Below are 14,538 nucleotides of genomic sequence, written 5' to 3'. Positions count from 1 at the left end.
CGGCACACCGCTCATTGGCAGCAGCACGACAATGAAAGCCAATGTTGCCGCTAAGCAGCGCCAATAATCGTATCATGTTCTCATACGTCAGAGCGGCACTGCTCCCGAGTTGACTTGAATTAAACTCCCACCGATGCTACCGCTTGGGCAAATCGGTGGGGTGATCGATATATCGGCTTGCTGCTGGTCACCGCTAGCGTTTCTGGTGCGACTGTGCAGTGAAGTAAAATCGTCGTCAGAGCGGCAAAGTGGCAAGGAAGTATGAAACCAGCATAAGGAACCTTTTATAACAGCTTTCAGAGTAGATCAGCTCTCTCTTGCTCTGATCAACTATGTGTTCTCTTCATGAGTGCTAAACAAAGCCTTGATATGCTGAGTTTGTGTTCCCTTCATGAGCGCTAAACAAATCTTTAATATACTGACTGACTGACTCACCTGTCACCAGCAGCCAGAGTTTCCAGTCTGAAGGATTCAGCTTCAGCCGGTCTTCTCACGGTGGCAATCAACTCTCTTTCCTTACGATTGATTTCCTTCTCTTCAATGTCAATTAACTTACGACGTTCTACAACATCAATCTCAATCTCTTCTCTACGGATCATCTGTCTGACTTTAGCTGCTTGCAGTTCGTATGCGAGCTCAGCTTCTGCTTTCTATAAGACAACAAAAATATAGAGGGTGCAAATGATAAGAGCCACAGCTTCTACTTCTTATTATATGTAATCTAGTAAAATGGGTATTCCAGTTGAAATCCATTCACACACTATAGAAGACCTCCCACACAGGGAGTGTGAATTTTAAATGGGATTACCTACATGAAATCTACACCCCATGTGTAGGAAGATTAAGGTCATGTCTTTTATAGGGGGTGTATGGATTTCAGCTGGAATAGCTCAATGTGTTTGGGGACAAAATCCTGTTTCATTTACTTTTACCCTTTGTTGAGAATTCAAAGTAGCATTTATAGGACATAAATTTGTTTATGTTCTAACACTGCAACCCATGTTTTTCTAAAGTTCTGCTGCCACAGGAGTTAGAATTCAAATTCTACTTTGTAATTGTGTGCTCACATTTATAATTGTCTAAACTGGTATTTACAACACAACATCAAGTTCTGCCGTGGCTTGATTAATTTTATCTAAATTTATTCGCAACCTAATTGGTGAGTACATGAGGTATAAACACATGCGCAAATTGAGCTAAGGAGCAGTTTCTTCTCTGTGTTTGACCAAGGTTTGTTACAGATTGCATGGCATAATCCTGGTTGGGATGGTAAAAACTACCAAACAGCATTGGCTGATGGTAATAAACTGTCAAGAATTTATTTATGAGTGATATAAATCTCAATATGATTTTCCCTGCCATTTTGCTTGATCATATGACATTTGCAAACTATTTGTTACCTTTGTGTTGACCTCAGCCTCATAGCCTGCCTTAAGCATCTCAAATTGTCTCTGTGAGTCCGCAATCTTGGTATCAGCGTCATATTTAGTGTCCATCATCGTCTTCTCGCACTCCGCTTCCTATTTGAAATCAATCAAATTGTTGACATTGTGTTGGAATTTCAGTAAATAGAAAAAGCCAAAATGAAATGTCAAGGTATGACTTTTAAGATGCAACCATTGTCCAAATGAGTAATAAGGTAATTGTTATATGATATTGCATAAAATCTTCATGAATCATTCAATTACTGGAAAGCAACAATCATGACATGCTGTCTTGTGATCTCACTGATGATAAAAAAAACTTTATAACACATGTTCTACTAAATGTATGAATTATTTTCTGTATTGTGTTATAAGGCCTGCAATGCTATCTTCAGTAGACTGTGAAAAACCATGACGACAAAACACTTTTCGAACATGTGTATAGCTGGGTGTTCGTTCAGAGAAAATGATGCATACCTTTAATTGTAGGCTTGAAATGATTGAGTTGTTATAGCAAAAGAAAAAAAAACATCTGCCCAACCTTATCCAAAATATTCATGTAAGGGCAACGCAACTTTAGTCCTTATACCTTCCTCGAGTCAGTAAAGTAACATCAAATTTTGAGATTTTCTCAAAACCTGTTGATTTTTGCTTGAATCTGTTATGCTATTTCGATTCCTTGCATCATTTCCTTTCTGAAAATGTATACTTTAGTATACTTCTCATCATTACATTTAGAGATACAATAAACAACAATGTGTAAATTACTGACTCGAGGAAGGTATACAGACTATATTCTCATTTTGGGATTAATGAGCTGCTCCCTCCCTTCACGTCTCCTTACCCTGATTCCAGCATCTCTGTTAGCTTCAGCCACACCTATATCAGCATCTCTCTTTACGACCGCTGTCTGTGCTTTACCCAACGAACTCAAATAATCCACTACATCAAATACATCCTTGATAGTGAAGCTCACAATTTCCAAACCCATACGACCTACATCGGGTGCAGCCACTTCTCTTACTAACTGGGCAAATTGTTCACGATCTTGGTATATGGCTTCTACAGTCAGGGTACCTGTAAAGATAGTTAGATGTTTATTATACCAACGGTTGTTTGATTATACCTGTAGGGCAGGATTACAACATCACTCTCATTACCTGGGTTATGATGCAATAGTTTGCTTTCTGTTCAAATCTAAGAAACACAACCCTTATGTTGTTCCGAGGACACACACTCCATCCATACCTGACAGATGAAACACAGATTTTGTGTGTTTATCCCGACAGGATAGCAAGTGTTGAACATGTGTTCCTCGGAAGAATAGCGACACCCGGTACCCTGTCTTATGTGTGTTTGTGATAAAAACAGGATTTACCACCCTTCTAGGGTATGTATAACATAGCATACTTCCAAGGACATTTTGCATGTCCTTGGAAGTACTCTATGTTATGTGGTATGTCTTAGTGCGATGTCCTCGGAAGTAATAGTAATACAGCCGCGCACACATAAAACTCTATCCAAAACAAGGGCCTGCTTGACGTTTTACAATCGAACAAAGAAGTGGCTCTATGCATAATTATGTTGTTTACAATGTGCTGGTGGGAAGGAACCAAGAATGTCCACGGTTGGTATGTGTACACAAATATTGGAGTGCATCCACTGTCCAGGTGTGTATTCTCGTTGATGGTACAAATGCACTCAAACACCAATACACACAATCTTACCCAAAATAGCTCTGAGATGACCCTCCAGTGTCTGCAGTACAATCTCTTCAATCTCTCGTACTGATCGTCCTAAAAACTGTTCACAGGCTGTTGCCAGGAGCTCTGGTTCTGTCATTACTTTGATTTGGGCTACACCAGTCACAGTAAGTGGTACACCGTGAGAGGTCTCTACACTTTCACATTTTGGGTTAAGGGTCATTACTTCCAGTGATAATCTGAAATGATAACAAAATAAGTAGTCACATGATTTCTGTAGCAGCATTTGAATCCTGTACATGACAGTAAAGTTGGGTATGGCAAGCCTTAACTTTAACAGTTACTGTTAAACATGTGTGAAGTTTGAAATTTGAGTTCAGGACTGTAAAAATCTATGCAGGTCTGTAGATTATCAGACCAAAGGCCCTTATATAGTTTGCCTTATATCTAATACTGGGTTTGACACTTATAACGCTTTGTACAACACATGGTCCTTTACAAATTATATGTTGAAACAGATGCATCTACTGGGGCTCCAAACTTGACAGATTGTTGTTCAGCATAAAGTCAATATCCCAAAGCCGTAAGTAAGCTGAAGTAAAGTTACGGAGGTACAAAGTTGACTTCCTGATCAATTTGGCAACTTGAAAAAAAAAACTGTGTCAACTGGAATCTTGGTTAACCCTTCACAAAAACTATACTTTCACAGCATTATTTCAATAAAAAAATGTGGGCAAGGAATATGTATGGATGCAACCAGATTCAACTAGTGAATACACTTACGTTTGTACATCAGAAACTAGACACCACGCCCAAGCCCATCCTCCTATGACATACTTCTTAGCTCCACTTCCACAGCAACCACCTGTACAAAGAACAAATCAAATATCTCAGTTTCAACATGAATGTAACATGAAATACCATGCTTAATAGTGGATGTAGCAAGCTGCACTGTGCAACTAGCATAGATTTTATACAGCAGTGGCATATGACCTTTTGTGTGGTAAATCGGGTTAGTGTTCCTTCAGCAGATATTACCTTTGTTTGTTAGTTTTCCAATATTTTTCTACCTTTGATGAAAAAAAAGCCAAAGGATGTGTAATTGTGTATATACACAAGACCGAACACGTGTCTACAAGTGAATTGGTACAAATACTACAGTGTTTTTTAACTAGATACACATTGCAAGTGTCTAAACTGCGGATGGGATAATAGTGAAATTCTGCATAGATTATCAGCAGAAATCCTGACAGCCTCTATTGACCTAAAACAGCTACATGCATTAAATATCAGGACAATCAGCCGGTGCTATACAGTGCGTTTGGGTTTCTATATTGGGAGGGGGGGGGGTATTTATTACACCTGTGTACACATAACATTTTGATCCAACTTGAGCAGAATCCTGGTGGGTTTTCTCCAGTCAGGGAATTGAGAGTAGATTTATTTGAGATGTAGCAGATATGTACCATGTACATAAACAAGGGTTTTGGGGTATAACAGAAGGATATCCTACATTATACCATGGCAATGATTACAGCAACAAACTAAATTTGAAGCAGTTACAAACATGCATATACACACAGCCCTACTTGTAAAGGTGGCAACCGTGGAAATTTTTTACCCAGAAAATTCAACCATGTGTGGACCCCGGCCCACATACCTACATCAACAGCCCAACCAAAGACACATATTATATACCCAAACACACCAGACCTTTCACATGCCAGGGTAGATCCCACCTGCACAAATGTAGTCATTGGCTACAGCGGATTACCCAATGCTTCGCATTTGGCAGATATCCCATCCATTTTTCTCCACCAAAACTGAGATTTTGGTATCAGAAGGAATCTCATTTTTGCTGTGTACACTAGAGTCAAATTTAATACCCAAGATATGTTTTGTTTAGATTGCATGAACAAAAACGTGGTGAATTGTGGTAACCACACAGGACGTGCATGTACTATTCTATGGGGCATAAAGGACTGAGCGACCTCTCTGGACCTACTAATGTATAGTGCAACATATATAACCTACATATATACACAGTACATACACTAGAGGAGTGGATGTCACAGGAGAGAGTAAAATAGTCTAGTGTAAAGCCATAATTTCTCCACAATACGGAAAAAACACATAAATATTAGCAACAATATGTGATTTGCATAATCAGGACCCAAGTGTATGTCCGCCCGGTTAAACAAACAAACAAATAGATTCCTATTTAAATAATAATTTTCAGTGATCACATTGTCCCCTTTTAATTTCCAGCCCAATAAATAAGGTAAACCAAAGAAAACTGCTATTTTATTCCAGCGCCTACAATGCGTGTATTAGCTCGCCGATCACATGACATGTATTATTGAGCAGAGCTTCACGCAGCTGGGATGCATAAGACGAATAGAGATATGCACAGTTTATATGTCGGTGATTCAATAATATGTACACATGTGCGCACACCCCTATGTTCATGAGACATGTTAGCCATCACTCGGTCAGTGAACTCAGAATAAAACCGGAGATCTCCAGATTTTAATATATAAAAACTTCATTTTTACTGATTAAAGTACTTCAGGCTTAGTCTTTCATGTGGTATTTCATTACATCATTGGGAACTCCCAATCATGCAAAAAAGCAGAAATTCAAGAAAAATTAAGGGCGTCGCTGTGGAGCAAATCACATATTATGGCTTTAAACCAAAAATTACAATAATGTTAAATATTATTACTTTTCAAAGCAATTCATGACAAAGTTAGGCGAGATGTTTGACAGCTTTTTTTTTCAGGGATCAAATCAAAACTCAACCGCCGGTTGGCCGCTGGATGCCGGTTCCGTCCCGTTGCTATTGTTTTAAACAATGAAATGCGTTTCAACCACCAGTAACCGGTGGTCGAGTTTTGAATTGATCCGTTTAGCAACCTTTCCATCATAACTTTAGGTAAATCACTTCAACAGGTCATGTTTACATGTATTTTACTTTTTTTTTAAAGAAAAAAGAAAAAAAAAAATTTTAAATGACAAAACAGAATATGGAAAAATTATGGCCCTTAGAAAGGGAATGTTATCAATATGTGCCAAATCAGCTATAAATGTGCATATATCAACATTATTAAGGGGGATAAATCAGGTCATGCCCATGCTGTCGGCTTTAAAAAAATTTCAAGCATAAATTACCACCACTCCCGGGTAGCAAGCCACCTGTGAAAAAAATGAACCAAAAATTACACTTTACAAACAAATGTGCATATTTTTGTATTTTAAATCATGCAATTTAATATTTATCAAAGAGGTATAGTGGCTAGGTAGGGCCGGATTTACCTTTTGTGGGCACCTGGGCAGTTGGCATGGCAACATAATTGCCCCCCACCAGTGCCCCTTGCTACTTTGGATGGTACAAATGTGCACAAAAACAGTGCTGCCAAATTGAAGCTAAAAATGGTCAAATATAGTTGAAATTGGCACAAATTTGTGTGATGCATGCAAAAATGTGCTCTTTTAAGCTGAAATGGTCAAATATGAGATTGAATGGTCAAAAGCACACATAAGCATCAATTTTGGCCCCCTCTAGATCGTGGCCCCTGACCCAGATCCCATTTGGCCCTGTGGTAAATTCGGCACTGCAGCTAGGTATATATCTAATCTATGTGCAACGGACTGGCTTGGATCATGTGCACACTTGGATCACGTTCACACATGTGTCTTATGATAGATAAACATGTTCAGTGATATGATGATCATAAAATAGTACAGTAATTAAATATCAAAACTTTGTTTCTCTCTGACAGAATCACCCTGAAAATACAAGCTTCCTGCACCCCCTTGAAATGAAATCTGCAACAAGGTATGTTGCAGACAAATATTCATTTTGACCACTCAAGGGTGAATAAAAGGGTGAAAAGGAAGGACTTTGTTCATCAGTGTGATTACATTCTATACACATGAACAATAATCACATGATTTGGGTTATCATTGATGATAATATCAAGCGTGTGATTGATTTCATTTTCACCTCTAATATAAATTTATCTTTATTTTTGCTGTCACAATAGGCTATTCTGGAGCAATATTTTAATCATTTATTTATAATTATATTTCAATTGTTGACAGAATGTAGTATGTAAATCATGCTTACTGATTTATAAACAAAGCTTAAAAGTGATATTGAGAGTACATGTTATCAAGCAAATTTGTTACAAATTATTTTCCAAAATCATTTTTTTTTCATTTCACACATGTACTGTACATAATATTATCGTAAGAACATATTTTACTGTAAATTCCTTTTAATTAATACATGTTTTCTGTTCTGTATATTTGGAAAGAAGTGTGTCACAATTTTTTTCTAGGGTCTGTGTGGTGTCACTGCTGTAATCAAACCCCAAAATGAAAATTTCACAAACAATAAACATTGTTTTAGCCACAAACAACTCATGTTGCCTTTGAACATCATCATGTCTTAACATGTGAATTGATACCACGATTGCTGATGATCCATCTACAGCTAAAAGCACTAAGTCCACAGACAGTAATAACCTTTAATAAAAAGTACCACACAGTATTATCATGTCAGTTTCCATTATCTATGCCTTTCATTTCATTACATTATGCACAGATTTATGAAGGTATTCCTACCCATGCTACAAGTACGTCAAGTCTCATTTTAAATTGGTTGATGTTCAACTAAATTATTCTGCTATATTTCAAATTTCAAGTATTTTTTTCTAAAACTACAAATTTATTTTGAGTAAAAAATTGAGCAAGAGAAAAATTCGCAGCAATTCAGCCCCAAAAGGGGAATTAGGGGCTGTGCAATAATTATGACTCCTGGGGGAGGGCAAAATTGGGGGGAAAATATTTGGCCTGCTGGGGAGGGAGGCAGGCCATTTTTGGCAGGCCAGGAGAGGGAGCAATATTTGGCAACATACAGGGCACCTTAGGAACCCCAAAATATGTCCCAAAGGGATAGGGCACAGATTTTTTTTTTGCAGGCCAAGGTGGGGGGGCGGTAAGCAATTTTTGGCACACCATTTGACAGGAGCTCATAATTAATGCACAACCCCTTAGGAAAATGCTATAGACGATTTCCCTAATTGACCACTTCGTCGCCGTTAGCGGCGTTTGGCTCTGCTAACTCCAGTTTAGCGGAACAGAAACACTGAAAGCGAGGCCAAAGATCAAATTACATACTCCCAATTATGCAAAGTTAATTTGCTAAGTAAATATAAGGACTATCTAGCTGAGACTAGATACATAATGTAGTACAAGCACAATAGAAGTATATTATGTTTAGCATTTTGCTAATTTTAATCTGCATAATTAATTAGAGTTCATTTTATTTTTTCAAGAAATTAACCTCGCTTTCAGTGTTTCTGTTCCGCTAAACTGGAGTTAGCAGAGCCAAACGCCACCAACGGCGACGAAGTGGTCAATTACGGAAATCGTCTATACTCATTACTAGCTACAATGTACATTATATTTAAAAGCACAAAGCCCGGGCACAAAGCTACAAAATATAATTAGTGCAGCTCTGCACTTGTCAGGGTTTATTGGGATATTCAATAGTGGTATAATGAATGTTTACATGTCTACAGGCTAATGTAGGTCAGCCAAGTTGAGAGAAAACATATCTTGAGAAAAATATAGGTGCACAAATGGCTTTTTGAAATTTTTGCTGATGAGTAAACCAACTACCGTAAACAAATTCCATACCATATTTGTTCCATTTAACCGCCCAGGGCAATTATAAAAGGTAAGTCATTTTGGACGGGCGCTTATTTTTTACATTGTTAAATAGTCATCAATCACTCCCGTCTGATAGAACAAGAACCAATTAATTTATAATTTTATGTGGCCTGTAACGTGATAGAAAGTGATGCAGACACAAGTTCACTGTGAATAGAGGAAACACAACAGTGGAATTGCCGACTGCATTGAGTGGGCAATAATTTTTGGTCTTACACATGGATCGGAAACTGGCTTTGCAACAGGTAGTGTTGGGTAATGTTATACAGTTTTGTAAAGCATGTCTTTTAATAATGTCCCACATGAGAGTCACTTCTGAATTGGCACATGTGCAGATTTGCAGTCAAAACACACAGGCATACAGTGAAGCTGAAATATTTGCAGAACTGACAATCAAATTCCTGCAAGTTATCTACGTGATGTTTTTACTTCCATGGTATGTTATACATGATACGCAATGCATATGGTCATTTTCACGGTAAAGGGTGTAACTTTGGATTTTTAACATTTTGATCCGTAGTGTTCTAATAAAGCCACAGAATTCCATGATTTTTGGCCACATAAGTCATCTAGTTAGCAGCTACCTTGGGTAGCATAATCATCTTCGGGAGTTACTGCGTCAGTTTTAGCAGGCTTAAATGTACCTAATATTGCCATTTTGAAAAACTATAAAAACAGTAACATTTTTGTAAAACCCTGTGTTTTCTTCAGTTAGTTCATGGATAATTTTTCTTATCCTGAAAGTATGGTCATATGTTCAGTAAACACTGCCACATTAGATTTAATTGTGAACAGCCCTGTATTTTTGAGAACCGGACTTGAGATTTGTCGCTTCGAGGCTTCATTTTCCGTTAACAATTGTTAACAAACTTTGTGGGTATAGCTTTGGTTCATTTCTTGGTTATTTCTTCACTTCTTCTTGATTTATAACAGTTGATATCTTAACTTGAAATGGGTAACAAAAATTAGTCGATTTGCAAGCTTTTAAAATTTTTATAAAATCTTGACTTCAAAGAGCCATTTTTCCGTTAACTTTTTGAAGCCTCCAAACAAACTGTTCAGCAAGCTTGGGCAAATATGAATAAAAGAGCTCATCCAATCTATTTATCAAAATGTAGCAAAGTAGATCCTCAAGTCACTTGTTTTTAAATCATGGAGATATATATCACCGTTTGAAAATGGGACCCAATACAAACTTTCCGTTAACAATTGAAGCCTCCGAAACAAATGAAGCCTCCGAAACAACAATTAGGTTAATTATCATCTATGCATATCTAAATTGGTGTGTTCCATATTGATATCTGCATTGTAATTGTTACATGATATGTGCAGAATGTCATAAATTAAAAAAAAATTGATATTATGGTTAATGTTTGAAAAATATACTGATACCCAAGAAAGTCCGTTTCGGAGGCTTCACATGCAAATAACACCATACTTAACAAATGGGTGAAAAAATTACCATGTTATAAATCTACAATATCTGCCACATAGAATCATTGATTCAATACACACAAGAAAATAACAGCTTAGATGATCCCAACAGTGTTGTTTTCAAAAAAACTACTTCTGCAATGTTTACCCATTGTTAACATGAAGCCTCTGAAACAAAAAAAAATGACTTGCTGTGATAATTTAAGTTTTGTCACAACTGAAATTCAATACTTAGAAGCAATGCATGAAAATTGGTAATTGTGATATTTTTTACCTATTTTTCATGTCAACTTGTAGTAGTTAGCCAAATATTTTACTTTTATGATCACCGGTGTTGTTAACTGAAGCCTCCGAAACACAGATCGCTTGAATTGCCAATTCTAGAAAATAACTCCAATTTCTGTGAAACTTGGCTGGGAGGTTCCTTTCATCAAGTAGTATTTGTACATGAAGTTAGACATTCAAATTATTTTAGGAACCCAATTAAAACTTAAAAATATGTTTAAGGTTGGGAAATTTCCATTGCAAATGACCCTTGATGTTAAAAATTTTCAAAATTGCAATTACAAACATAGCAAAACATGGTATAAAATTTAACTTATATCTGTTGACTTACTTTGGAATGGGATTTCACATGTATTCCAGCTTTCATGTCATCATTTTCTGAGCTTATGTAAAATACATTTTTTCTTAGATTTTAACCAAAATGTTATGGAAATGTCAAATTTTTTATCAGAAATCAAAAGGTTTAAGCCTTGAAACATTATTTTACTGGAATTTAAGTTGCTTCTATGCATGATTACAGTAAACAGAAACATATTTAAGTGGTTTGAAATTTTGACCCTAAAAATCAAAAGTTACACCTTTACTGTGAAAATGACCATATGCCATGAAGGCCACAAATTATTGGAAAATAGTACACATTGTAGCAGAGGATGCTTAAAGGCATTCCCATAACCCAATGGGGTTTCTGACCTTGGTATGTCTGGCTTTTGTACAATGTACACCTGTGGAACAGTTGACCATACCTTGCATTGGGATTGTGTGCAAATATCTGGTGTTTTCATCCTTTTATTTAACATTCAAAACATTGAGACTTATGAATAAAATTAATGCAGTGGGACAATATATGAATGTTTCCTGTAAGAAAGTCAAATATAAGTTATAAGTCTCAACTATTTGCTCGTTGGCTGCAGTTTTAAAATAACCATTTTGTGTGTGTGGCAATGGGGACTTTGCCTTTAAAATTAGGTTATACAGGGTGAGTCAAAAAAAGTGCAATAGAGCAAAGAATAGTCCCAAACAAAAATGTTTGGTAGACTCATAACCGGTGCGATCTTACCTTTCCGATGTTGATTAAGATACTTCTTGCATCGATCCCGAGATGCGGAAAAAAACCAATAGTCATTTTGTCCCACATAAATGAATAAATAACAAAACCCCCGATCCCCGAGTGGACTCACCCATTCGGTGACGTCACACACGATAATCACCCCTTATCCGACTTGGGCAGCCCCTACTCGCCAAACTTGTAGGGGCGGCCGGGGTCGAGATAATCAACATCGAAAGGTAAGATCGCACCGGTTATGAGTCTACCAAACATTTTTGTTTGGGACTAGACTCAGTACACCGGTCGATCTTACCGCTTCCGATGTTGATTAAGATACTTCTTGCATCAACATCTGAAAGATCGATCTAGCAAGTAACCGACGGATGGAGGTACAAGATTGGCCAGCATCTGATAAGGATCGGGAGAGTGGGTAGCATGGTAATCGCGAGGTCAAACTATTTCCCCCCCTCACGGCCGGAAACAGAAAGACTACGTAAACAGACAAAGAACCCCTGAACTGAAAATTCAGTGGTTAAGAATAGAAACACTGGTTCTTACCATGTTGGAATTCTGATTGTCCGCAAAACACCTGATACCCAACCACCATATTATCTCCGCAGAATAGCCCTGGAGAACTTATCGCCTGGTCGTTGGTTTACGTTTTTGTAGTAAACCGTGGAAAAGGACGACGGGTTCTTCCAAGACACAGCCTGACAAATCTCTTCTATGGGGACCCCCCTCTGGTAGGCCCACGAAGATGAGATAGATCTGGTTGAGTGGGCCTTGGGGCGGCGCCTTTTGCAGCCCGAGTCCACTAACACCTGGACCAGCCACCGTGCCAGAGTCTGTTTAGCGGCTGGACCGTGCGGTTCTGCGTGAGTGATAAATAAGCGGTCATGAGCCCCTCTTAAGGTTTGTGCTCGGCCAAGGTAGTGCTGTAGCGCCCTCACCGGGCACCACAACCTGTCTTCGGCTATTGACGAACCCTGCCCAATATTGGGGAGGAAGAGGGGCGAGTGTCGGAATGTACTTCGCTCATTTTTGCAAGGAAATCCGGCGAAGAAACAGCGTCGCTCCGTTGTTAGTAAATACGGAGGCTGACTTGAGACTGCGTGCAACTCTGAGCAGCGCCGTCCCGAAGCCAACGCCAGAAGAAAGGCCGCCGTAAGAGTGACGTATTTAAGGGTCGCTTTTGACAGGGGCTCAAAAGGGGACCCTTAATATACTCCAAGACTGTGTTGAGGTCCCATGGAGGACCACCTTCCTTTCGGCGCGGCGCTGTTGAACATACCGTCGAGAAGAAGACTTAGGGACCCATCTGAATTGATAGTCGACCCGTCTTCAAATCCCCGATGAATCGAGAGAATGGCTGACTTATAGTTGGCTATCGTTGCCTGCTGAAGTCCTGACCTGAACTTTTCTGTCAGAAAATCTGCCACTAGAGGCACAGGGGCTCTAGTGGGAGATGTATTTCTCTCATCGCACCATGCGTAGTAGGGAGCCAAACGCTGACTATACGTGCGGAGGGTAGACTCGTCTACCCCGGCGATGAGAGAAGCAGCTTCTGATGAAAAGCCTCCCTCCGCCGCAAGACGTTCCCTGATAAGGGCCATGCAGCTAACTGCAGGTGCTCTAGTGGTAGACTTGGTACCTCTCCTCCGGGCATCCGGAGTAGATTTGGTAACTCGGGGAGTACTCGCGGCTGAGCCGCTAGTAGATCCACCATCGGCCGAAACCACAGGTGTTTCGGCCAGAACGGTGCTATCAGAATGACGTTGCAATCCTCCCTCCCGATCTTGGTCACCACCCTTGCGAGCAGTGAGATCGGGGAAAGCGTAAGCAGTCATTCCTCCCCAGTCTCACGGACAGAGCGTCCCACGGCGAATGCCTGTGGGTCTGCGACCCTTGAGCAATACACGGCAGCTGATGATTTCGATGAGATGCGAACAAATCTATCGAGGGGTGGTACATCACCTCGAAGATCGTCTGGGCGACCTGCGGAGCAAGGGACCGTAAGTTGACTGGAGGGACAGACAGGCATTCTCCCGGCGGCGAGATGACATCCTATGGGCTAGGCCCATAGAACTCTCGTTGAGGTTAGCTGTTAGCACCGCTAACAGATTAACCTCATGCGGAAGAGTTCCGACGTTGCCCGTGGTCGTTCGCTACCTTCCTACCGAGGTGCTCGGCAAGCGTGGCAGCGACGCTAGAGACTCTGATAAGCGGCGTGCTCGCTTATCGATGAGCTTTAGCTCCTCCTCCCACTGGGGGAGAACGACCCGTGCGCGCTTGGCCGCTAGCGGCAGGCGCTGGCAACGCTCTGGATCCATGTCAGGGACCCTGAGGTAGGTTTCGTAGTCCTCCTGCGAAACACGCAGTGGAAGCGTGCAAGCACGCGGCGTCGAAGCTCCAGCGAGCCTGACAGCCCTCTGAAACCTACCCTTGAGGTCCGCCCGGGAATGCAAGTGCAGGCGACCCTTGTGTGGACGCCTAGCTGGGCATCCTACTGAAAAGATGCCCTGGTCCTCCTGAACGGACTCCTCCTGAGAGAAAGCCAGGCCCAAACCTTGGGCCACACGGCTCATCACCTCAGCGGTGTCCGCAGGCAGACCATTGCTAGCGAGTTCCTCACGGGAAGCGGGGAAGGATACCTGAAGCTAGCTGCACAGTCTCATCAGACTGTGAGTCGCTACTGGTTTCATCTTCCGACTCCTTTCCTCGCCTTCAGACTCTGACTCACTCTCTGATGAGGAAGAGATCTGACGACGGGCATCTGAAGGTGGACAGGGAGGTGTCGCCACCGTGTGGCTAGCCAACTGAACACCAGCAGAAGAGGGAGTACTCCCGCTAGACCCCGAGATGCTAGCTATAGCACCCGGGATCCGCGACGCTCTCGCTGCTGTCGCCT

At 40.3% G+C, this 14,538-nt stretch overlaps 1 protein-coding gene and 1 long non-coding RNA gene across 3 annotated transcripts in view; both read right to left on the bottom strand.

Moving 5' to 3' along the window:
* The window catches only part of LOC140150724 (uncharacterized), a 410,742-nt gene that overhangs the window by 18,048 nt on the left and 378,156 nt on the right, over positions 1 to 14,538 (bottom strand). The window lies entirely within an intron of this gene.
* Positions 1 to 14,538, bottom strand: part of LOC140150710 (flotillin-2-like) — a 37,107-nt gene that overhangs the window by 16,664 nt on the left and 5,905 nt on the right. The window contains exons 2-7 of one of the 2 annotated variants that reach the window (XM_072172804.1): positions 6,299 to 6,322; positions 3,911 to 3,992; positions 3,152 to 3,366; positions 2,269 to 2,501; positions 1,401 to 1,520; positions 436 to 650 (exon numbers count right to left, since the gene is read on the bottom strand). In XM_072172804.1, the coding sequence (XP_072028905.1) occupies positions 436 to 650; positions 1,401 to 1,520; positions 2,269 to 2,501; positions 3,152 to 3,366; positions 3,911 to 3,992; positions 6,299 to 6,322 (889 nt within the window). The remainder of the gene's footprint in view (positions 1 to 435; positions 651 to 1,400; positions 1,521 to 2,268; positions 2,502 to 3,151; positions 3,367 to 3,910; positions 3,993 to 6,298; positions 6,323 to 14,538) is intronic. The other variant, XM_072172811.1, reaches the window with a different exon arrangement.

This window comes from Amphiura filiformis, chromosome 1 (genome assembly GCF_039555335.1).
Source record: "Amphiura filiformis chromosome 1, Afil_fr2py, whole genome shotgun sequence".
NCBI lineage: Eukaryota > Metazoa > Echinodermata > Ophiuroidea > Amphilepidida > Amphiuridae > Amphiura > Amphiura filiformis.
Note: the sequence above shows the minus strand (reverse complement) of the source record. Positions and strands in the feature narration are given on the sequence as shown.